Source organism: Alligator mississippiensis, chromosome 4, assembly GCF_030867095.1.
Source record: "Alligator mississippiensis isolate rAllMis1 chromosome 4, rAllMis1, whole genome shotgun sequence".
In the NCBI taxonomy this organism is placed as follows: domain Eukaryota; kingdom Metazoa; phylum Chordata; order Crocodylia; family Alligatoridae; genus Alligator; species Alligator mississippiensis.
Genome location: NC_081827.1, coordinates 158,833,035 through 158,858,576, shown reverse-complemented (window position 1 = coordinate 158,858,576; position 25,542 = coordinate 158,833,035). Strand labels below are relative to the sequence as shown.

Here is a 25,542-nt window from a genome sequence, read left to right as displayed (position 1 = left end):
GCTCCACAAATCTGACCACCTCCATTGCACAACTTTTACATGCCCTCAAAGATGGCTCTCCTCCCTCCCTGTAGAAACATGTCTCTGGTACCTCCTTGTGAAATCCCATAGCTGACTAGTCAACTCAACTTTCCCCCTTAGCTTACTGACTAGGATGAGGAGCAATGATGATCTGCAAACTCTTCCTCAAAAGGACTGAAGCCAAACAGGAATGATATTTGGTGGGTGTGTGAAATTTAATGAACCAGATAACACAAGGAAAAACCCAAAAAGAATAAATTAAGATTTAAAACAGAGGGGTCAGCTGTGTGTCCTTTTATATACAGAGATTATTCCACACACTAGTATAGGGTTGGCATGTTGTGACACTTGGGACTCTTCGTTTTGACTTGTGTGAAGTATAGCTCTGGACTTGGGACCTTTGCAGAAGAAGGGACAGGGGTCAAGGAACTGTGCCACTAGTAACAATTGTTCGGATGGAAATGCTTCCAAGAACCTGGAAGATAGACATGTGGTGTTTCAGAATCATGATGACAACAATGATACCAAGTAATAGAACTAAATCTCAGATGAAATTGAAACAATAATAGCAGCATTTTCATAATGTTCAGCTTAGGATTCCATGAAAATAGCATAGTTTGGCATGAAATGCACTGCAGTATTGACTGCCTAGTCTTGCAGCCAGAGGCATAACAACCAGGCTCTGTACCCTGGGCAACAGGAGAGGCCAGGCTGGCTGCAGTGACTGGGCCAGCAGTACCAGTTACTGCTGTTTATGTGCCCCTCCAAGTGGGCACCAGGGGCTGGTGTCCTGTTTGCCACCCCTCATCACACTACTGGTTGCAGCAGGGGTGTCAAACATTTGGCCTGTGGGCCAGATATGGGCCATGGTGCTGTTCTATCTGGCTCACCATCAGGCTACTGGAAGTTGTGGGTGAGGCCAGACGGAGGACAAGGACTGCCACAGAATTCAGGGTCCCTGGGCTCTGCTGGACATGGTTGTGGGCAGAAGAGGGGTAAATGAGGGCTGGGCTGACACAGCCCTGCAGCTGCTTGGCTATGCTGCTACCTGGTCCCACTATGGAAATCACCACTGCCAGACCCCCATTGGATCCATCATGGCTGCTGTTGGACTTGCTGTTGAACCTGCTGCAGCAACAGCTGGACCTGTTACCACTGCAGTTGTTGGATGTGTTGTTAATCAATGTTAACAGTTTAGGGACCTCCTAAGCCAATATTTTAAAATTTTTAGGTGCAGGCTATCAGGTCCTGCAAACTTAAAATCATTAACTTGAATGATTAACTTGAATGATTGTAGTTACTGAAGGAATAAAAAATATTTCACTATCCTCATAAGATGTGACTGTATGTTCCTGCTTCCTTCTGAATACAGGACAGATGAGTGCCTTTTCTATATGATGACTGCAGTTCGTTAGCATGAACTTTGAATTTTTGCTGTGTCGATGGTAAGTCACTACATGATTGCTGAGTTCAGTAGTCAATGGTATTTATGTTCAGCGCCCAGCAGACTGGGTCAGTGTGTAAACATCTTCAGGTGCACAGAAGGAGGTCCACATGAACTCACCTGAAGTTTCTCTTCTTCAGTCAGACATGATGTGCTTGACAAAAGCTGAGCAGAAAATCAGAAAGGCATAACAAAAAGTGAGATTTCATCTTTGACCACAAATTCCACCCTACAGCAGTCTCCAGCCTTTTCAGGTAACTCTATTGGGAGGGGCAGGGGCACATTTTCCAAGAGCTCCAACAAATGTCCAATCTGCCCAATGAAGAATACTTTCCTCAAAGTGCTCACCCCTCAGCATTTCTCTGTGACTAGGTTCTGCACATGTCAACTCCAAAAATGCCTGTGAGGTGCTGAGAGCTTGAAAATCTGTTTGTGACTGTAAGACTTTTGAAAATTTGGGTCCAAGAGATCAACTGTATGTATTAATGCCCATCACCTCCCATTTATTTCTCAAATTTCTGAAGGACTGATTGCCCCAGAGCAATCAAGATTCACGTGCACATAACTTAGTGGAAGGCAAGTGCTGGTGGCACACTGGAGCCTGGTAGAGAGGATCATGGGTAAAGGTGATCTGTGAAGATAGGCTATACTCCTGTAAAGACTTACAAGGGTGCATAGCTTTATACATTATGAGCCAGGCCCCTAACGTCAAGACTACAGAAATAAAAGCCTGCAGCACAGTTCTGGTGCATAAGTCCTTGCTTGAGAGTTTTAATGCAGTCAGTTCCTGGGTGTCATGTAGTCTCTGGGGTTTAAATACATAGACAAATCTTCCTAAAGCTCTCAGGTTCTCTAGCTGTAATGGCTGAGGATTCTTGGGACTCAGAAGCCAGTCCAACTGTCCTCTCTTATCATCCCCCTCAACAATAATCTAAACTAGTGGTGAAAGAGCTGGCCTGGGCTGATCTTGAGTGACAGCTTGGAATCTCCCCCCAGCTCCCAAACTGGGATTGAAGTAGAACTCAAAAAAAGAGATTTGAAAAAGAATTTGGCGTTTGCTTTGGCACTAACTTCTCTTCATAGGAATTACCTATTTCTGATTGGAAGCCTCAGCTAGCTGGGGTACATAGGACAGAGGCTGAGCCTAGCAGGCCATGAGCTCCCTTTGTCTTAGTCTTGGGGGAGCTTTGCCGTTCCATATTAATGAAAATGCTTTGTAGATCATTTTGGCAAGAAAGCCTTGACAAGATCTTGACCTGCATTTTGAGTCCAGCATCCATGAACAATGAAATACACAGATACTTTTCACCGGTACACTGACAAGCAATTTTCCATGTCAAGAGATTAATAAATAAATAAATAAATAAGCTCAGGAAAGATCCTTGAATTTACCAAGGTCTAACCAGTGGGTTACAGTGATGCATATCCTAGTGAAGAGATCCTTTCCTGTTCCTCTACTGCATCTCTCATCTGATAATATCAAACCTATTTACAATGATAAGGAAACTTCACAGCTCCCAGGAGGTGATTTAGTATTGTTATCCCCAATTTACAGTGCCAAAGAGAGGGAAGTCTTCATTCTCAAGTGTTCACTAATTCTAGGCCCTCAGACTCTACCCAAAGATGCACTCAATCCTGAGAAGATATTGCTGGAAATCTCCAACACACCTGAATTCTCCTGAATTTGCCTCATGATTCCTAGGATGGATCACACACAAGTGTTTCTTCACCTCACTCTGATCTACTCAGTGACTGCCTGTTCCACTTTTCAGGTCAGCAGAAGGTGTATTTAGTATTTCAGAGAAAAGCATGAAATGGCTGATGTGCCCAGGAAAAGAATCTGATCCTCCTACCTTCATAGTTGATGCACCCATTGGCATCTTCCTGCCCTGCCATCAGTTGCTCTACCTCACGTTCTGACATTTTCTCTCCTAGAAACAGATGGAAAAAGACAGGTAGGATAGAAGGATGACTCTACCACTGCCCCAGCCCTGGTATTAGACTACTGTGGATTATGAGGGTCCCCTAGCCCTCTTCAAGAGAGCCATTGCTGCCTCACTTGAGGAACAGTATTGGGGAGAATTCATTTGTTGGCTATTTGCTCCATCTAAGGCTAATTAATGGGGCATTTGTAAGTTAAGGTGCTATGTTTTCAGAAACACTAGAGGGAGCGTAGGGAAGGAAGGCAGAGGAGAACAGAAAGGACCAAATTGGAAGAGCTGTCACTAGGAACATCTTCAAGCCATTAACTGGCCTGGGTCACATCCCAGCCCATAACTTACATGTGAAAGGAGCTCTGTCTTGGAATAATTGGCTCCTGCTAATACTATATCAGCAATGTCTATATTAACAGTGCATTGGGCTATTTGCTAAAGCCTGTGTTAAGATGAGGAGGATTATCTGTGGCTGCCCCAGATAACAGGATCTCCCTTTAGCATTATACCATCCAACAGAACTCAACTCCCTAAAAGAAGGGAGGTCCCACTCTCAACGCTGTTCCCCTGACACTGCCACAGGGGCTTTTGGTACCAGCTTAGATCTCTGCCCCCTGGTTACCAATCCACTAGGTCCAGCTTTGCCTCCAGCCCATACCCAGAGTGGCAAGCACATGGCGCAGTTCTGCTCCCATAACAGTGCCGTTTGACTCCTTGTCAAAGACACGTAGTCCTTCCACAAAGTCTTCATAGGTTCCCTGTTCCTTGTTACGTGAAATATGTTGCAGGATGGGAAGGAAGGTCTCAAAGTCCAGCATCTTTGCATTCATTTCTGACAGAGAAGAAAGCAAAAGGAAATGGAATAATTCAACAAGTCCCTAGCACTCTTCAAGCCAAAGCACTTTATACACACCGATTACTATGCGCATCACTGAAATGCAGCCACCTCTGGAATAGAACTAGGCAACTCTACATGTGAATGCAGGAAGGAAGTGGAGAGCAACCTGCATCCACAGTGAAAGCATAGAGCAAAGCTGTGAGATGTAGACCAGAATTGTCCAGACTAAAATTTAGCCAGGAAACAAGTCTGACAGCTCACTCCTATAGGAGGTGCTAGGGCACGGGCAGGCAAAATGTGGCCCGTGGGCCAGATGTGGCCCACCAGGCCATTCTATCTGGCCCGTGGGGCTCCTAAAATATTTAGAAAATTAATATTTATCTGTCCCTGGCTGCCTATCATGTGGCCCTCGATGGCTAGCCAAAACTCAGTAAGCGACCCTCCACCCAAAATAATTGCCCACCCCTGTGCTAGGGGTATTCTCATTACGTAGATGGACTTAGGTTTTAAGTCCTATTCAATAGCACATCACTCGCTACCACAATAACTCTGTACTAGCCCAAAGGGCACAAGTGGTTCCATTTCATTTGAAGGTATGAATCAAGGGGTTACTAAAGGATCATAACCAGAAAGCAAATAAAAAGCACCCAATGTATTTTTTAAATCATAATCCAGGATTTCCATGGCTTCTCAATCAGGATTTTTGAATGCTCAGGATCAGATGGGCAGCCCCTAGACGTGATTTAAAAAGTGACAAACAGCAGAGTATTCTCAGCAGAAGGTTCTGGGATATATTTACTTTTTTTTTTGTCTGTTAGGACCCATGCTTTTGGCCTTCAAGACACCCTGTTCTGGCTTTCTCTCCCTGGAGAGTGGCTGCAATATCCGACTTGAGGGTTTTGATTAATATGTCCAACGTATTCCTACATTCACTTAAAAGGACTACAGTATTTAAGGCACTAGCTTAGGTCCTGGAAGAGCCAGCTCTGCCATAAACTTCCTGTTACCATAGGCAAGTCCCTTAGCTGCTCTGTGCCTCAAGTTCCTCCTCTGTGCCCTGCTTCACAAGGGTCCTGCGAAAATCAGTGCATTAAAATTGAAAACCATCAATAGAAAGCACTATACGAGAGCCACACATCATTGTCCAGGGCGCTCCCCAGTCAGATGGTTGCTATTAGTCAAACAGGAAAATCCCTGAAGCCAGATCCTCAGAGAGTTTAAAGTGTCACAACCCCATCCAAGCCAGGGAAGCTATGCTGTTTTGCAACAGCTGAGAATCTGGCCCAATAAAATGATGCACCTCCAGAGAGTGTCCTTTGGGAAGGATCAGGGATGCTATCTGGAGGGAGAGAGGAGGAATTATCCAGGAATGATGGGGTCTCTGAGTCATTTTCTTTAAAACGTGACACTGACACAGCACAGTTATTCTTCTCTGTATGGGGACTAAATCCATCCTAAATCTCCTGGCATGTTACTGGCTCCATTTCTTCTTCAGGCCTCCAAGAGCAATCAGAAAGAGTTGACCTGCCAAAGCTTTCCCAAGGGCATGGATGGTGAGATAATGGCTCAAAACCAGGAGGTTTCTATCCCAGGGCTCTGCAAGCAGCGCCAGTGTGGCACAGGGAGGGGAGTGTAAAGGGGATCTTGGCCAGTGTGGGGGTCTGGACTGATCATAAGGGCAGTCCCCCAGGTGGGAGGCACTTAGCGACTTGTGAACTACAAGAATAAGCAAAGATGGTTTCTGGAGCTCTGAGAGCTGGGCCTTGGACTTTTTCTGTTAACTGCCTTCTTGCCCACCCTCCTTCTGCCACAGGGTAGAAATGGGAGGCAGGAATATTCCTTATCCCAGCAGTGAGGCCAAAGTACAGCACACAGGCTGCTTCTGACAAAGGGAGAGAAACTCCTTGCTAACAGCTACCTCATCACTGAGACAAGATACAGGGTATTCCCTCTAGAACACTAAAGGCTTTCCCCATCTACAGCTCCCCCTGCCCAAAGCATCTTCTGTCATAGGGAAGCAGTGTATGTGTGTGGGGGGGGGCTTGGGGGAAAGGTGAATTAGGGCTACTTACTCTCTGGAGGCTGAGTTTTAAGGTGAGAGAAGAAAACCTGGTGCTCAAGTAATTTAGAAACAAAGTGCTTTGCGTACCAGCTACCCTTGAGTGGCTGGCAAGGCTTGTGGACTGATCATAGAGCCTTGGTCCCCCATGTCCATTATAAAGGACCAGAAGGCGATGTTAGGGGGACAGTCATAAAGCTTGGAAAGCCCACACAGGGGAACCACAGAATGGCTGCAGGTCTCTCTCTTCCTCTATGCTACAGAGGTGCCTTCAGCTACCTGGGGCTCCCGGTACACTCAAGGTGACTGACTGTGCTCAGAACACGTATCTCTGGTCAGGCTGATGTCTGGGCTGGCCCCTTGTTTGGGATTCCCTGTTACAGATTTCCCTGTTACAGACAAAATTGTCTCTGGCCCAGTTCAGCAGGACACTGATGACTGCCCCCCCCCCCCCCCCCCCCTTGCCCCACATGTCTTCCCTGTCCCCACCTCCTCCTGCTGTTTTTCTTGCCTCTCCCATTAAACCCTATCCTCTCTCTGTTCTTCATCATTTCCTTAAAATGTAAAAGCCAATCAAGCCCAGGAGACCAAAGTCTTTGTTACTAGCTGATGTGGCACAAACAACCTGTCCCCTACTACCTTCCACCTCTGGCTGGGAAGGACTGTGTAGAAGGCTAAGAGGGAATATAGATCCTGTAATAATGTATAAGTGCTGTGTATTATTAGGCTAAGTACAGACAGTCAGAAGCCTGAGGCTGAATCGATTCAAACTAGGCAGCTTCCTCTAAGCTGTGTAGGTTGCACGGGTAACCAACTGAACTGACATTCAGTTTTCAATCAGGAAAGGCAGAGGGAGGTCTGCACTGACCCAGTCCAGTAGGCAGGGAGTGCTAGAGCACGTCTCCCAGCCTGCTGGCTATTGCCAGCCCAGCCAAGTGTCCCCAAATGCCAGCTGTCCCCCACAGGGGGTTCAGGAGTCCCCTGTCTGGGTGCTGGCCCACCTTGGGGGAGCCTCCCCCTCAGGAGGTTTCCCAGCACAGGCAGCCCTGGGGAGCTGAGGGGAATGCTTCAGCTGCTGCCCCAGGAGGGAGGGAGAAGAAGTCCTCCCAGCCAAATGCTTGCCCCTACAGCTTAGCATGGTGGCACCAGGGAATCTCTGCCTTGGGGGGGCTTCTCTTCACCCCAGCCCAGGGTCTCCCAGCCCTAGGGCAGCCCCAGGGAGCTGAGGGGGATTCTTCCCAAGCCCACCTCCTTGCCTTAGCTGCTGGTAGGGTGGCCATCATCGAGGACATCCTGGTTTTCTGCTACTCTGTCCTCTATTGATATGAAACCCAATGCCTTCATGTCCTTACATAAAGGCATCTGGGTTCGTATCAATAGAGGGCAGAGGACAACTGGACTGTCTTCTATGATGGCCACCATGGGTGACTGGTGCCACCTTAGTCAGGGGGGCATGTACCCCCCACAGCAACCAGTCAGCAACCGGGGGGGGGGGGAGGGGAGAGAGGACTCTCTGTGGCCCATCTCGCTTTCTTGAGGGGGGAAGTCCCCCTGTGGCCAATATTGCTGACCGGGGTGGGGAGTCCCCCCGCAGCAAAACTCCCCCATGGCACTACATCCGGTGCTCCCGCTCCCTGGCCAGCGCTCTCACTCCCCTGCCCATTGCCTAAGCGGGGAGCGCAGCCTGTCACGGGGTGCACCATGTGCAACCCCATGCATCCCCTATGCATTGCCACTGATGGCCACCCTGGCTGCTGGAGTCTCAGGGATAGCCCAGGGAGTGGCAGGAAATTCCTCTGCTGTCCTGCATTAGTTTTGCCTCAGACTTACAGAAGCTAAGGCAAAACTGGCTGCAGAGGAGCAAGAGAACTTCCCTCTGCTCCCTCCAGCTGCTGAGACTCGCAGACACTGAGGCAAGGTTCTTAGGCAAGGTTTGGGAGGGGAAGAATTTCCCTCAGCTCCCTGGGGCTGCCCAGGGATGGAGGACCCTGGGTTGGGATGGGGGGAGGCCCCCCAAGGCAGGGACTCCCTGGTCCCCCCATGAGCTAAAGGGGCAGGCACCTGGCTGGCAGGACTTCTTGCCTTCTGTGGCAGCCACTGAAGCAATCAGAGCTCGGGAGGGGGATAGCTGCGAGGGTCTGAAAAAGCCCCACCACAGGGGCTTTCCCTCCTGCCAGGTGCTGTGTAGACCCTGGCTGGGGAAGAGGGGGGGCTTGGGCATGAGCGACTGGTGCCTCCTGAATCTGGGGGAGCACAAGATTGCTGACAGGGGTGGGGGCACGAAACTGGAAGCGCACGTCCGCCAGCACTTCCGGTTTCGCGACAGGACTTCCAGGGGGTGCACGGCTGATCTCAGGAGGTGCACGTGCACCCATTTTCACCCCCTACATGTCGCCAATGTGCTGGGGGTGTTTTCCTGCCTCCATCCCATTCCAATGGGCTGATGGACACAGGCAGGAAGCAGGCTAAGGAGCAGAGGGATGAGGCAGCCCCTGCTTCACTGGAGCAGACAGCATAGCACAGGGCTGCAAAGCAACCTGGGATGCTGGGGGACTGAGAGTTAACTTGAGCCAGGAAGGGGTTTGGGACAGAAGTTCTATAAACCAGTTTGACCCAAATCAGTTAAGTCTGATACTACATCCAACCAGGTTTATCTTAAATCAGTTTTGTTTATGTTGAAACTGGTTTATGTGCACTGAACTTCTGTTCTGTTACAGGTTTAAACCAGTTTCTGATCACTTCAACTAGTTTATGTGTAACTTCTTTCCCTAGCCTTAGAGTTCATTCACGTCCCATTTGCTGTGTAAAGAACGAAAGACATACCAACCCTAGGGACCATTCTGCCCTTAAACTCTCTGCTGGAGGTATTGCCAAGAGGTTGGGAGCACTATTTGCACCTGGTAAAGAACATTAGGGTGAGATTTTCAAATCAGCTCATGCCCAGTGGGTGATAAGTTCTTTTATATATGTGGCACTGATGCAGCTATTTAAATGGAAGCTGAGCTGAAAAATGTGGTCCTAGATAGTAGAGACAGGATAATGGGACAGAACTTTCCCACAAATACTCATTTGAATTGTTCACCCCTTCTTTCTGTTGTGTTTCTGCCCCTTTTAGCTTTTACTATAAGCACTCCAGAAAAAAATATATTTCATATTTAACCTGATGATGAAACTGATACTCAGGCACTCTCTCAGTAAACTGAAAATTACCAGTAAATTACAGGTGACTTACATAACCAACCACAAAGCAACAGAGCTGGAATTTTGAGGGACAAGTCACACAGAAGAAGAATTTTTCACATAAAAAGTTACCCAGCAAGGAATGACTCCAAGAAAAATTACAGTGTGTTCCTGGCTGTTTCACAAAAAGAAAAAGTAAAATCCACCCAGTAAGTTATTTGTTATAAATTACTCATTCAGCTGTGGATGCAAGATTAGACAGAAAGACAAGACAGAGAGCCACCAACTCATTTTACATAAGTCTTTCTTTGTACAACCATTGGGTAGGAATGCTGCTGGAGGTCAGTTTCCTATAGCAAATATTGTCCTTATCTTGCAGCTATGAACATGTGGACTGGATGCTCACCCCTTTGTCTTGGTTGCTCTTACCTTCTGGTTTGGGTTTGCCCAGAACCCTCAGGACCTCAGCATTGGTTGGGTTTTGTCCAAGCGCCCGCAGGACATCTCCACATTGAGCATAGGCGATTTTCATCTCCCCAGATGGGGTCCTGTCAAATAGGCTGAAGGCCTCCTTGAAATCTGCACAAAGGACGGGACAAAATCTGTGGTCATCTGCCCATTCATAATGCCTCCAAGTCACCCTGGGGAGAAGAGGAACTGTGGAAATCTGGCTCTGTCCATGGGGATGGGAGGGAGGGGGGTCAGCCTGACAAGGAAGAGAGTTGTCTTGACTGTTGTATTTTGGGATTTCTAAACTGTTAACCCTGTTATCCCTGCAGTATTTACCCTGCCTCCAAGTCAGGTTTTCCAGACTGCCCTGAGCTCCAGGTTGATGAGGCTGGACTGCAGTCAGGACTCAGGCTAGCTAGCTTGTGTATGTCTCCATTACACAGCAGTCACAGCCTCACCTCCAGCTCCATCCTCCTCCTCCTCTTTGATTTAGACTTCCCACAGGCTTCCACTGCCTGTAACCTCCACTGAACAATCCTTTTCCTTCTACACATGCTTTACCTGTAAAATTCCCTTTGGAAGCCATGGTCCTGTGTAGTCCTCTGTTCAGGCCCCTCCCTTGCCCCAGCCAAACTCCTTCCTGTCTGCAATGCTTCTCCATTCTGTGACTTTCCTTGGTCAGGCCTTCTTTGCGTCCATGCAAGCAGGATGCTGCTGCCTGAATGTTTGCCATGTGCAAAGTAAGGTTGCCAACCCTCCAGGATTGCCCCGGAGTCTCAAGGAATTAGATATAAATCTCCAGGGGATGCTGAGAGTCACCCCGGAAAGAAATGATAGGTCATTCATTAAAATAAATATTAAATGTTGAATCTGATTTATACAGTAGTCAGTGGGTTTTTAAAATGTAATAGTAATGTCTATGTGCCTTCCTGATGTAAAGTCTCCCCACCATAATCTGTAACTGATACACCAAGCACACGGACATGTTTGTGTTGTGCGCCACTGGCACAATGCCGTTCCAGAAACCTCCTGGAATAGATTCAGGGGTGGCAACCCTAATGCAAAGACCATGTTCCACCTCCTCAAGAATCCTGCCTTATCCTCCGTGTGCTGCAGGAGGCAGGACTGCCATTTTCAAAAAGCCCCTGTCACCCTGGCATCAAGCACTACCCTTTACCTTGGGAGATGTACGCTAGATCTGGAACAATTAGGATCTGCTTCTTCTTGTACATAATGTTTTTCAGTCTCCTGGCCCGCTGTAATATTCTCTCTTTATCCCTTATGTCTGCTACACGAGCAATAACAGTCCTGCACTGCTCTGGCCCTGGTTTCCACTTCCTGCTTGTCACCCGCCAGGCTCTCTCCACAATGATGGGATTCTCCAGTGTGTCTAGCTGCAGAATGCTGGGCAACCATTTCTCCAGGAACGCTTCTAGGTCTCTCCCCTCTTCTTTCTCTGGCAATCCTAAAACTCTGAAGGTGTGGGCTTGGGCCTGGCTCTCCAGTAGCTCCAGGCGGGCATGGAGATGTCTGTTTTGTCTGATCAGCTGTTCCAAGGTTTGGTCCCATATTTGGGTTTTCACCCCCTGTTTTTCGATCGATGAATCAGTCTGGATGGCTGGCAAGGCAAGGCGGTTTATCAGCCTTTCCAGCCTCTCCATGTGAACACTTAAAGCCACCATTCTACCATCAAAGGCTGTAAGGATTTCTAGCTTCTCATCCAATTTCTTCTCAATGTCTAGCAATAGCTCCCTCAGGGATGCATGGCTGTTGTTTCCAATGATGGGTAGATTTGGATGGCTGGAGTCTCTCTGGGGTGAGTGAGGCTCATAAGCCCAAGATGTAGTTCCCTGGGCTTGGTAGAAATCCTTGGGCAAGGTTTTTGGTTTTCTTGATTTATTAGTTGGCATCTTCATACCAGCTACAGCACTTTGCCTTACCTGGGATCTGGACTTTCTATGCCCATGGCTTGGCTCTTGTAAGCCCAGGAGCTCTACTACGCTCTCTGCTGATAGAGCCCCAGTCCCACCTGCAGATTAGCTTTTTACTATTCTTGATACCACCCAGCATGCTGTCCTATGTGGTACAGCAAGGATATGTCAGGGGCTGCTGCCTGGCTGTGACATCACAGTGGCCACTTCTCTGCCAATGGGTCTTGTGAGGCATAGGCTTTGGGCATACGAGGGAGAAACTGATGTCCTCCTTTCATGGCTGGACTCACAGAGGAGATAAAGGTCCTGCTGCAAGTATTAGCTAAGCAAATTCTTCTTCAGTGGCAGCAAGCACAGTCTGCTTGTTTGAAACTGAAGGAGTGTGGATCCAGTCCTGTTTCCCCATCAGGATGTCATTTGTGTCTTTTGGACAGTATATGGATTCACTATGGTTTAGATCCTTTCCTGGTTCCCCAGGCACTATAGGGCAAGATAATTGAAAACATCTGATCAGACTAAACTTCACCCAGATATGCATGAAAGGCAGTGCACTCAAATATCAACCCCAGTACACTGATACAGGAAAAATATGAAAGCCTCCTTGATGTTGTTAAGAAACGAAAATTGAGCTGGCTTGGCAACAGGATGAGACATCCTAGTTCAGTAAACACTTGAAGAAAGAGTGAATGGAAGGAAAAGAGGCCAACCAAAGAAAATGCGTATAGATGATGAAGAGGAACGACCATCACAGAGCCTCTTTACTTTGTCAAGGCAAAGAATGTCAGTGATGGAGAGAGGTCATAGTGAGCTGTTATGATGGTCATGGGAAACAAGCTGATTGGGTGCTCTAGGGGACCATTTTAGAAGCTGGGCCAATATGACACACAGTCCCCTGATATTTCCTCCATCCAGAATTTGAACTCTGATCTTGTACCATACTGACTCATCACTGTGGTGTGGGAGCAGCCCATATAGAAGAATGCAAGTGCAGCCCCAGGCACAGGCTTCCCTTTCATGATGGGCGTATGTCATTCACCGAATCCTCAATTTTAAGTTGAGGCAGCAGCATCATTAGCAGAGCGAGGACCCAGGCTTCATACATTTCCTCTGCTGCTTTGGAAGATGCTATTATTACTAAATCCCTGCACTGGCTCCCACTCATCTTCCTCATTCACTTCTATTTTCATCTCCACTGCTGCCTACATCCCTTCCCAGCATGTCACTCACGCCCTGAGTTCCACTCAAACTTTCTTTTAAATACTCCTGCTGCCATAGAATCATAGAAAAGTAGGGCTGGAAGGGGCCTCGGGAGTCATTTAGTCCAGCCCCCTGCCTAAATCAGGATCAACCCTATCCAAACCTCCCAAAGAAATCCTTGTCTAACCTATTACTATACTATACCTATACACATGCGAGCCTGTCATACAACCATAAAGCCTAGCACTAACTTGCCACAGGTAAAGCAGAGGGACAACAGTGGCCAACGTCCTGCTGCTGCAAGGGATGTTAAAATACACTCAAGAAATCCAAGGAAGAGGGCCATGCCCCCTGTTACAGAGGAAGGCAAAAACCCCTATAGTTCATACCAATCTGACCATGGTAGATAAAATTTCTTCCTGATCCCAAATGTGGCAATCGGTCCGACCATGAGCAGAGGGGTGAGACCCTCTAGCTAGGAACCTTCAGGTTCTTGTCCCAGCAGGAACATTGACACACACCAGTCCAAATCCCCAGCCTTGGCTGCAGCCAACAACTAGTACTTCCGAGGAAGGCAAAAAGAAGAAGAACAACAAAAACAAGCTCTGATGTGGAGCAACAGGAAGGGGAAAAAATTCCTTCCTTGTCCCATGCAACAATCAGCAAAACTAGAAGCCTGGGAAATACCCATAGTAGAGCATACACATAGCTACTTCTAAATCATCCCTGACCAATGCTTATCTAGTCTTTTTGAACACCTCCAATGATAGAGTTTCCACAATTTCCCTGAGCAGTTTTTTCCCCTACCTCACTGTTCTAACAGCTAAATTCTTCCTGCTATCCAGTCTAAACCTACTTTGCTGCAATTTTAAGCCCTTGGCACACATCCTGGTCTCTATAGCTAGAGAGAAAAGGCGTCCTCCCTCATCTTCATGGCAGCCTGTCAGATATTTGAAGAATGCTATTCTCTTTTTTAGAGAAGTCCTCTATTTTTTATAACCTGACCATGCATATCCTTCCCTGTCCTCCTCCTCCACCACAGCCACAGACCTGTTTTGGAGGCCTGTGAGCTTTCCTCACTGCCTGTAGCTCCATCCCTGCTATCAGGACTACTGTATGGTATCTACCTCTGAGTTTAAACAGGGATATTACTTTCTGATTTCACATGTCTTCTAGAGGCTATGAATGGTATAGATCAGGGGCAGGCGATTATTTTGGGTGGAGGGCTGCTTACTGAGTCTTGGCAAGCCATCGAGGGCCGCATGACAGGCTGCCAGGGGCAGATAAATATTAATTTTCTAAATGTTTAGGGGCCCCGCAGGCCGGATAGACTGGCCTGGTGGGCCACATCCGGCCCACGGTCTGCATTTTGCCCACCCCTTGTATAGATGGAGGAGCATGTCTGGGGAGTTGGGAGTCAGGACCCTTGGGTTCTGCTCTCAGACCTGGCAAGGGAGTAGTCTCTTGTGGGATAGTGCAGGAGTCGCAGGTCGGGACTTCTGGGTTATATTTCCACTGGTGGATAGGGAAGTGGCTTCATGGCTAGAGCAGAAGAGGGATTGGGAATCAGGGCTGCTCTTCTAATATCAGATCCACAAGGAGTGCAGTAGGATGGTTGGAGCAAGTGGCTCAGAGTTAGGGCTCCTGGTCAGCTTTGGGAGAGAGTGTAGTCTTATGGTTACAGCAGAGAGGTGGCATGGGCTCTAGTCTGGATTATCCGATTGTGTGAAGAGCAACAACAGTTGGGTTGAAATCTGCCAGCACTTACCTTCAATCTGGTCAGCAGAGAACTCAATCTGAAGAGAACAGAGGAGAGCAGTTAGGATCCAGTTTCCACCCTTTGTGCTGTAATAGTTCTGCATAAATCCCACAGCCAGAATCAAGCTAAGGCAACAGCAGCACAAACCAGCCCACAGGCAGAGCAACAACAATTTGACAAGGCAGTCTGTCTTTCACTAGCGGCAGGAAGAATTTATCTCCTGAGCCTGACTCCCCCTCCCCGAAGACAGTGCCAGAGCACTGGGCAGCACCTATCTACCCCATTGGGGGTGGGGGGCTGAGGGATTTCAGATTTGATCCTGGAATCTTAAATGCCCTTTTAAAATAAGTAAACGTGAAGCCCTTTTTACAGCAGAGAAAAGCTTGCACGTGTGATATGAATTCACCCCAAGGGCTCCAAAATGGGAAGGCAAATAAAAACAACCCAAACCTTTATTTCCTATACAAATCTCCTACATCATGGAGTTTGAATACTCACTGCTAACAGCAGTGGGCTCACTCCAGTGAAACCACAAAATCATAAGGACTGCTCTTATCACAGCAGTGGTGGAAATCTGTACATCAGGGGCCAAGCTAATCAAACCATTGGACTACTTGTCTTTGTGGAGGGGTGTTTCAAGGTAAGAATAGGGTAGATGCTCTTTCAAAATGTGGTTCTAGGAGAAATGCAGAAAGCTGGCAGAAGTTGCCCAGAGTGAGTAGTACTTAATCACACTGTGTTCTAGATAATTCTGCAGGCCTCCTCCCCACCCTTAGGAACAAAGGGTAAAGCAAAACATTATCTCTTGCTATATTCTCCCATTAGTATCCAGTTTAACAGGGTAAACCAGGTGTGGTCTGTTACTGGGACCCTGACATCTCACAAACCCCAGTGAACTGAAAATATTTGTGCAAAATGCTGGATGAGCAGTGCCAGGCAGTGGATGAGCAGTGCAGACTGGGAGTCATGTCTGCAACCTGGAGACCAGCTGCTGTTAGAAATCATCACAGCAGCCAAATAGGAGGAGTCAGAGGCCTGCATTTTCCAAAATGACAAGTGCCTTTGGTTGCCTCCATTTTGGGGGAATCCAGCTGGAGACCCCCTAAAAAAGGCCTGTTTTATTCATTACTTCTGACATCGAGACTTTTGAAGGCATTTTCAAAATAGCAGCTTTCAAATATTTTTGAAAAAAGGGACTTTAATGATCTGCTGCTAACTCTGGACACTCTGTTGAGGCACATCAATGCCTATTTTTTTCCTGAATCCTTCCAAATTCCTGTCCTCAGTAATATCATGTGGCAATGAGTTACAAAGGTTAACAATATGCCAGGGAAAAGAACAGGGACCTTTACATAGCCTGAAGTACTTACTGTCACATATCAGCCCCTTTCAGGGGAAGCACTGCCTTGGTGGGACTCTCCAAAAAGAAGCCTTGTTCAGTCTCCCTCCTGGAGAACTCCCTGAAGCCAGCCCTGGAATGACTTCTTGAGGGGCAAGCCTTTGGCTTCAAGAGCCTCTGGCTTCCCTGGCCCTTTGCAGCATCCTTACCCTCCATAGCACCCTCACCACAAAATGGTCCTTCTGTTCTCAGCTTCTGGGAAGGAAGGGGTTGCCTCTTCAGAAGAGGGGTTCAGAGTGTGAAACCCCAACAGCACAGCTCCACTTCAAACACTCTTTATTGTGCCACTGAGGTTCCTCCCATCCTTTCCTGGACTCCTGCTTTCTCTCTGCAGCTCTGTCATTGCCTCTTTTTTTCTCCTCAAGCATAGTGAGCCACAGTAACAACAAAGTGCAACAAAACTGTAATACCGTATTTAACCTCGTTGCTAAAGTCACCCCAAAATGATAAATAATGTTGTCAGGAACCAGTCAATGAACAGTTTCTGAGGCCTGCTGCTAGCCCAGACTTATCTTTCCCCAGGGAAAAAAGGCATCTAGAAACTTTCTACAGCAAAAGGAGCTCGTACCAAGCCCTCCAAAGTAATCCCCACTGAAAGAACTCCAGGTCAGTATTCAGCCCATGTAGCCTCTTTGGTCATACTTGTCTATTCTTCCCCTCTCGGGATTCCCAAGGAGACAGCACAGATTCAAGATGGATGGCTACAGTAGTGTAATTAGAGGTAGGCAAGAGGGGAACCAGCCCTGGGCACCAACTTAAGAGGGATACCACAGTCGTTTCCCACCTTTGCTGAGTGGCAGCAAGAGGAGCCCCTGGCATTGCTCTTGCAGCAGCAACAGTAGCCAGTGAACAGACACTGCACTGCTGCTGCTGTTTTAAGAGAAAGAGGTGGGGCAGGCAGAGTATGCAGCAGCAGTGCAGCCCTGGACTGTTTTGGAGTTCCCGCCATGAGTAAGACTCCTGTGCCCTGTCCCGCCCCCTGTTCTGTGACCTGTGGGCAGTACCGGAGCAAGGGAGAGGTGAGCGTGGTGACCGCCCTGGGCGCTGAAGCAAAGGGGCACCAACAGGCGCTGCCCAGCCAGGGCGAGGTGCGGGACAGAGCCACGAGCAGCTTGTCTGGGGGCACACAGGGATGAGGGCGGGTGGGGCAGCTCCTGCCACTGTGTGCACCCCCAGGCAAGCATGGCGGCACATGTGCCCCTGGATCTGTGCATGGGGCAAGGGTGGGCTGCTGCTGCAGGCTTGCCCCAGGCACCAAACTTGCTATTGTACTGCCTGTGGGTGTCCCCAGCAGGGCTTGCCCAGGGCACAAACCCTGTTCGTTATGCCACTGGGTACATATTTTAGTGCAATGAGCTAGAATGTTCCCTCTTTTGAAACAGGTGCTGTCCTAGTAATGAGCACCCTTCCCCTCAACAATGAACCAGCTGAAACAGTAAATTCTTGGCCAGACCCACAGGGAGTGGAGCATGCAGACAGCAGGAATGCCCAGAACACTGGTCCCATGAAGGGGAAAGGATGTTATTTCAAGGCCTGATCCCAAGGCCAGGGGGGTCAAGTGCTTCAACTGTCTCCCTACTGCGCCTGCTATTAATAACTGTCTTACTACAATACTGGCTTAGAAAAGTAACTATAGAAGAACATCGAAAAAAATGGCCTCCTGCTGTAGAACAGGGATTCTGAATAAAAGATGTTCTCATTGGGGAGAATCATGCAGATGAGACAATGCAGGCGCCAAAATACTTTAGGACTGAGACAGCTGGCAGCAGGAAGCCATTTCATGCTGTCAGGGTCTCTGGTGAGGGCCTTTGATCAGGACCTCATCTGGGCCTGCCCAGGCAGGCTGTCTCACAGGCTAGAGATAAAAGTTACATATAAACCAGTTTAAGTGATCAGAAACTGGTTTAAACCTGTAACAGAACAAACATTCAGTGCACATAAACCAGTTTCAAAATGGTCAAACCCGGTCTGAGATAAACCTGGTTGAACATAGTATTAGACTTAACTGATTGAGCTCAAACTGGTTTATGCAACTTCTGTCCCAGACATTTCCTGGTTTAAGTTAAACCAGAGTCCCCCAGCATCCCAGCATGCTCTCTGGGCTATGCTCTCTGCTGCAACCCAGCAGGGCTGGCCCCATCCCTCTGCTCCTCAGCTGGAGCAGGGGCAGGCAGGGACAGGGGGCTGGCCAGATGCTAGCCCCAGAAGGGAACAGGGAAAAGGTTTATTCCCCCCACTCCCTCCCCTGTCCCACTGGTGCAGACCTGCATTTCTCTGCTGGTTGCTCCAGTAGCAGGGCCATGTCCATCCCTGGCAGTAGCTTGGAGTGAACTGGCCAGGGAGGGGTTTTAATTCCCCCTTCCCTGTCTCACTGGCACAGACCTGGGCCAGGGTCTGCTGGGCAGTTCCCCCTTGCTGCTGCAGCAGAGGGACTGGGGCATGGCCAAATGCTGGCAGGCATGGCCCCTGAGGCAGAGGGGACAGCCCCTCTATCCCCACACCACTGGGGGACTGCAGCCAAGGTCTGCCCACCCCAACCACCACTGCTGCCACTTGTTCCCTGCATGGGGCAGGCGGCAGGATAAGCCACCTCCTGCCCCCTATGCCAGATACTGGAGGGAGGGGGGAATAACCTCCCTCCCTGCCCCCTCGCCTAAGTGGCCTTGCCAGCCGGCCTCTGGGGCAGCAGCCCCTGTCCTGGTGCCCAGGAATCACGAGCTTCTTCCCAGTGAGGGAGATGTTGTGGACTGCGTGGGGCGAATGGCAGCACCAGTTCAGTCTAGGCAAGTGAGATTAACCTACAAAGATTGAATCAATTCAGGCTCTGGCTTTTTGAATGTCTGTCCCTAGCCACAGACTCCAAGCACCATGAACAGCGCATGCCCCCAGCAGCTGGGGGGGGGCACGGCTGCGCTGGTGATGGCAGGAGCTCAGTGGCGGGAGCCCAGCGGCAGCATAGCTCCCAGAGACGCTGCTGGCACTGTTGGCAGCAGGGGGTGGCGGCAAGCGCTGACCAGGGGTCAGCAACCACCTGCAGGCTCCACTGGCAGCAGCGGCTAGCGGCGATCGTGGACTGCCCACAGGCGCCGCCAGCAGTGTCAGTGGCAGGGTGGTGAACAGTGACCTTCCACAGGCACTGCCAACAATGTCAGCGGCACCTTTTTGCAGGGGGTGCACTGCCACGCTCAGGGGGTGCATGTGCACCCACGTGCACCCCCTACATGTCACCCCTGCCAAGCACTACAATACATTCATATCAGGACCACATTAACTCAGTAGGGAATCCAGGCCCAGCCCTATGTCCCTAGTTCCCAGGGGCGTACGAGCACATCAGAATGGCAGCTTTCACTTGAGAAAAAAAAATGTTTTGTGTTGATTTCCAGCTGATACAGGAGTGAAGATGGCTTGAAAACATGACTAGACTGTAGCTGCTGTGTTGACATCTGCCTGCATCAGCAGACAGCTGGAAACAGCCCAGGGAGAGTTGTCCTGTGCTCTTCATTGGCATGCAACTCCAAGCCCTTCTGCCAGCCAGCACAGCTCAAGGAGAGGCTTCTGTGTGAAGTGGAGCAGTGAAGCCCATTCACTTGTACAGATACACCCCTGCCAGCAGAGGAAGTACTGGCCCTGCACTGGGATGCCTGAGAAGGGGGAATCCAATAATTTATTCCTGTATTGAGGTAGCACATCTTTGTGGGGTGTCCCAGATTATCTCTCAAAGACAATGCTCCTTGCTAGCTGTTGAACAACTGGAGAGCAGTGGGGCTTTAGGAATAATCTGGTTATGCCCTCTGGCAGGAAAGGTCACTGTGTTAACTGAGCTACTGGAGGTGGGTAGAGTGCACCAGACATGACCCACAGTGTCCTCTTCCGCCTGACCTGGGAGCTGAGCAGGGCAGGCTCTGAGCAGCAGCCTTTTTATGCTTTACCCTTGGAGGATACAGGTGGTCTGGGGGTCATGGCTACAGCTCCTGGGAAGTGAGGTGCAACCTGACTGCTCATACAGGAGTCAGCAGCCTGTGTTGTGTGTGTCATACACACTGCTACATCTGCAGAAAGTGCCCTGGGGCCAACAGCGGCCACACCCCAAGGCCTAGCTCTCCTTCTTTCTCAAAAGGATGGTAGATCCTGCAGCTGTTCCCTGTGCACCGCACTGGGCCCTTCTAAATCACTCTGAACCAACAAGGCAGATCACTACCTGCTGATGTACCCGTATGTCTTCCTGCAGCACTGCCTGTTACCTAGTGGCTTCCCAGACAAGTACCAACTCAGGCTCTCTCTGTTTTCTTCTCAGCACAGGAAAGCAGTTAACTTCATGCACATGCTCCCATGCGAGAAGTGGATGCGAGTAGCATTGAAGAAGTGTGTGAGGCTAATTTGTGGCATGTCTGCTAAAAAAGTTGGGCTCACTGACTATACAGATCCATGTGTTTTTGGACTGTTGTGTCTAAGCAGAGAGGAAGGGGGATTTAATTCCAGCCCTAGGGCTGTGTTTAGTGCAGTGCCCACTGCAAAAATGGCCATCTTCCCAAGAGAGAACGAATCTGAAGCCTCACAAGATCAGATCACAAGCTGCCTTTTCTTTACAGGGCTGCAGTCATTAAAGCCTTTTGCTCACTTTGCACTGTCTCCAGATGATATATGAGGAACAGGAATTGCCAGACAAACTGACTAATAATCATCCCTGTACTCTGATCTCTTATCACCAGCAGTGACTAATGCCAGATGCTCCAGAGGAAGATGTAAGAGTGTAAAATGGACCCAACTCTGAAATCCCATCCTACGTAATACACAGTTAGCCTGCACTAAACTTCGCCTCCAGTGAGTTCTACAGGATAATGATGGAGAGGGCTTCAGGTAAGCAGTTCTAACTGTGCTGCCTTTCAAATCTGTCACTTTTTGACTGCAGCATGCAATCACAGCCTTCTTCATCAAGGGAGGCAGCAAAGAATCTTTCACAGAGGGAAGGCGCCTTTGGGTTTCCAACCTGCCTGGAAAATCCAGGCTGAAGCACCCTGGCTGAGTGTATATTACTCAGAAAGACATGTCAGTGGCTTCTTAAAAAAACAAAAGCCAAGAATACCTGTTCTAGTAGAAACTGCCTTTAGAAAAATCAATGACCAGCTACTGTCCATTGTGGTTCAAATAACCTGGCACACCGCACCCTTTACCCTTATATTCTGACACCAATTAATACTAAGGTAAACATCAGTTGATGCATCTGTGAAAAATATCTTGCAACTCACACTCTATCCGAGGGAGCCACATTGGATAAACTGTTCAGAGGCTAGAACCCAAGTGGCAGTGGTGAAACAGGGATGTTGGTTGTAGCTGTGTTGGTCTAAGCGCATAGGCAGACAAAACTCTTTGGGTAGAGGTGATATCTTATGCACATACATGTGCAAGCAAGTCATGGTGTGTGCAAAGCAGCGCATCTGTGAGGGCAATATGCAGTGCCGTGGCAAGAAAGTTTGGCGCCCAGGGCAAAGCCTGCAGCAGCAGCCCACCCTTGCCCCGCACACAGATCTGGGGGGCGCATGCCCCCCAATGCTTGCCTGGGAGTGCACACAGTGCTGGGAGCCACTCTCTCCCCATCCTCACACCCCCCTGCAAACGAGCTGTTTGCTGCTCTGTCCTGGGCCCACCCTCCTCCCCCACCAGCTGGGCAGTGCCTGTTGGTGCCTCTTAACTTTGGTGCCTGGGGTGGTTGCTCCACTCACACCCCCTCCTTGCTACAGCACTGGCAATATAAACAAATGCATATTGCAGGCAGACACATGTGCCAGTAGGTGGCTGAAAAAAGAAAACTACCTTTGTACGTGCAGGGCCCTGCATGTTTAAGCACCAAATTTTCTATGCCAGTGACCATTTTGTGCAAAGCGATGCACATTTCCCTCAGACACTTGGAAAGAAGCATGTTGTGCAACTGGAGCTTAGTGCCCAGATCCTGGTTCTGGGCAGTGACCACAGAATGACCAAAGAGAAGAAGCCTAGGAGCAAGGGCATAAGTAGGAGAAGAGAAGGTATCTGTACTGCTGCTTCTGTTTGAAGCTGGAAAGTGCTGAGCAACTGAAGGCTAATGCACAGAAGTATCGCAACGTCTCTAGTTCAGGGGACTGAACACCACAGCAGGTGTGTGCCTTGTAGATGTGAATGGCAAAGCAGGTTCACAGAGACTACATAAGGGGCTGGCACAGACAGGGAAGCGGTATGGACACTGATAACACCTGGCATTTGAAACCTTTTTTTCAGGTTTAAATCTCACCCAAGTCAGTTCAGTCCTCTTCTGTGGATCTGGTTTCATATTGAAGTCACACCTTAAAACCTAGGCCTGGGGTGGACACCCAAGAACTCAGAGCTCTTTTCTTGAGTGCAGGGACTTATACCCATATCCTTGCCTAACAATGCCTTTCAAACCACTATTGTGCAGTCTGTTGGGTGAAAACCATGGTGTGATGTTACCACATTCTACCCTACAACTGGCTGCATTTGGTGAGGCATATGTGTGTGTGTGTGTGGGGATGTATGGGTGTACCCCACAACTAGTTGCATTTTGCTCTGTGTGAGTTTGTGTGCACTCTGCAGCATGGTTTGGGAAGACTGCATTTTTTCTTAATAATAAAAATACCATAGTGTTTTGAATCTCAAAATTTGAATCTTGGGTGCAGGCTGCAGCCAGTTCTGATTTTGTACCCTCCATACAAAGAAGAAGCAGAAGAGGTGATATGCTTGCCTATTACTGCAGCTGGAGAGACCAGCTGAGTGAGCAGGATGCTGTTCCCTTGGCACTTGCTTCCTCCTTTACCCCAGTCTCAGCAGAAGCTTCCCTTTGCGAGTGAGAGGTAGAGAGAGCTAGTGAAGGAGGAGTCCACTGGCACAGACAGCAGTTCTGGGTGCTCAGCACCTTTTAGGATTTGTTGTTTATTTGTGTACTGTGCCAAGGGAAGGATGTTTGGGAAGGATTCCATTAAAAATCCGGTGCCTTGCACCTGGTGTGAGTCATTTGTCTGCCCCAGAAAATTTTGCTCCCTTCTCTCACATGATGATGAAGGGAGGGGGAAGATTTTGTGCCAATGGCAGGAGGTTTTCCTCTCCCAAACCCCTGCTCCAGCATGCTGGGACCCTTCCAGTCCCAGCTTTTCCTCCAGAGTACAGCCCAGAGAACATGGTTCACAGATAAGTGTGTTGGACAGACAAGCACATGGCAGGTTGCTGGGACGGGACAGGGAAGAGAGAGTTTAGGATTCTGTACTTACGGTCACACTCTTGGGATCAAAGGCCGGTTCTTTGGGTGGCTCTGGTGCTGCCGGGGCTGCTGGGGCAGCAGCAGCAGGCTTGGCTGCCTCTTTCTTTGCATCTGGTTTCTTGGGGGGCATGTTTCTGGATTCTTGGCAAAGGCGCTTGGACCAATCTTCACCCCCACCAAGGCAGCAGGCTGAAGGACGAAAACCAAAGCCTACTCCCTGCCTTATATACCAGCCTAGTGCTCACACCAGAGGGGCAGGCCAACTGCAAGAGCAACTGCTACTTACTATAAAAGGAAGAAACTCTAAAGAGAAGGGGCCCCGCACGACAATGGCCCATTGTCATCAGCTCCGAGCTCAGAGAACCAAGCTTCCAGCACACCCCAATAGAGAGGGGGCTCCAGGCACTTGGGTTGGGGTGGGCTGGAGCAGCTTGCAAAAAGACCCTTGAAAAACATAATACAAATGGCCCAGAGTGACTGGCAGAAAAATAGCAACCCAGTGGCTGACAAACCTGCCACAATACCCAGGGGAAAAGTGTGTCTTTTTATAGGCAAGGCTGCAAGTGCAAATACTGCAGATTCCTTTTCAGACTGGGATTTACTATCTGCCACTTCACAGCCGCTCGGTGAAATATTTGATCCTAGTCCCTTTGACTCTTTCTTTTGCAGATGAAGCTTTTAAATATCCCCTGTGGCCCAGAAAGTTATGTATCTTTTTCTGGGCCTCCTCTCATGCCTGCCAGGGGCAGGGAGATTCCAGCTGGCTGGGGTAGCTGCTGATGGGGCTGGGCTTGCTCAGAAAGACATTCCTGTCACTCTGCAGGGCACTCAATAGTACATTTTCCACAGTGAAACAGAAGCAATTTCAAACTGAAAGCTGGCTCCTACCTTTTTTTCTCTGATTGTACCTGTAGAGACTCAGAGAGTTCAGGGTGCACTGAGCTAAATATTCTAAATGCAGAGAGTAAGAAACACAAAAAACTAGAACTCTTGGTTCCAAAATGATACCTTTTATTAGATCAACTGGAAAATGGCAAAAAAATTGTCCTTTTCTGCAAACTTTTGGGTTCAAAGTCCTTTTGTCAGGCTCTGGGAAGAGCATAGATGGTACAAGATGGTAAAAAGTCACCATAGGTAGGAAATAAACTTCATTTTTGCAGTCCTACCTATGGGAACTTTTTACCATCTTGTACCATCTACACTTTTCCCAGAGCCTGACGAAGGGACTTTGATCCCGAAAGCTTGCAGAAAAGGACAATTTTTTCTTGCCATTTTCCAGTTGGTCTAATAAAAGGTATCATTTTGGAACCAAGAGTTCTAGTTTTTTGTATGTCTTTTTGTCTCAGACCAACAAGGCTACCAAGTACACCCCTGAGAGTAAGAAACAGCTCTTGTCCCAAAGAACTTACAGTTGAAATAGGCAAAGGAGGGAAGGGAGGGGGAAACAGAAAAGGCAAGTGACTTACTCAGGGTGGTGCAGCTAGGAACAGAGGTTCAGTCTGCTGTGCCCTGCTGCCTTTCTTGCCTGTGGTGTCATCAGGCATTGCCACAAAGACACTCACTGATGCAGGGCTGGGACAGGGGAGACTTCTGAGCCAGGACTGACATGACATGTCCTGGTGACACCCACAGGAAGTGGCAGGCTGCAAACTCTACCCACCAAGTGAGTATGGAGGAGTCAACATCTGTAGAAAAGTGTCTAAGTTGGTCCCAAGGCACAGGGAGGGAAGAGCACCAGGAAAGCTAGCAAGACTGTGTGAGGGGAAAGGGGGATGGTTTGAAGGGATGGTAAATTACAGCTCTCTGACATGTATGTTTCACCAGCTCAGACTCCTTTCCAGCTCTTTCTCTCCATGTGCTGTAGTTCAATGGATATCACCCCTATTGCAGCCCATCTAAATCCTCTGGAAACTCATGCTATATTCAGCCCTGGATTTAAAGTGAAGCAGCACGTGGCTCAAAGCCTTTCCAGCCCCACTTCAGCCCTAGCCACAATCAACTCTAATAGTGCTGGCCAACTTTCTGGCATGACAACTTTTTCCAGACGGGGTTGCAGCCTGCCCAGCCTGGGGACTGATGTGGGC

At 48.8% G+C, this 25,542-nt stretch overlaps 1 protein-coding gene across 2 annotated transcripts; it reads right to left on the bottom strand.

Moving 5' to 3' along the window:
* Positions 1-212: 212 nt before the first annotated feature.
* LOC102571199 (myosin light chain 4) lies at positions 213-23,694 on the bottom strand. Of its 2 annotated transcripts, XM_014609186.3 has the most exons (7): positions 23,469-23,694; positions 14,823-14,850; positions 9,906-10,055; positions 4,058-4,231; positions 3,319-3,396; positions 1,586-1,630; positions 213-496 (listed from the first exon to the last, which is right to left on the bottom strand). In XM_014609186.3, exons 1-6 carry the CDS (start codon positions 23,586-23,588, stop codon positions 1,602-1,604), a joined length of 579 nt encoding a protein of 192 aa, XP_014464672.1. In that variant the 5' UTR covers positions 23,589-23,694; the 3' UTR covers positions 213-496; positions 1,586-1,601. The 2 variants fall into 2 exon arrangements, with proteins under 2 accessions (XP_014464672.1, XP_019356465.1); XM_019500920.2 differs by lacking the exons at positions 14,823-14,850; positions 23,469-23,694 and adding an exon at positions 11,104-11,990.
* Positions 23,695-25,542: the final 1,848 nt, after the last annotated feature.

Bases quoted from the DNA above. Each gene is read 5' to 3' on its own strand.
- LOC102571199 (XM_019500920.2), bottom strand. From the start codon at position 11,842: ATGAAGATGCCAACTAATAAATCAAGAAAACCAAAAACCTTGCCCAAG. The intron at 4,232-9,905 runs GTAAGAGCAACC...CTTCTCTGTCAG, and splicing joins GGGCAAACCCAAACCAGAAG to AAATGAATGCAAAGATGCTG. The intron at 1,631-3,318 runs GTAGGAGGATCA...TTTTCTGCTCAG, and splicing joins TGGGTGCATCAACTATGAAG to CTTTTGTCAAGCACATCATG.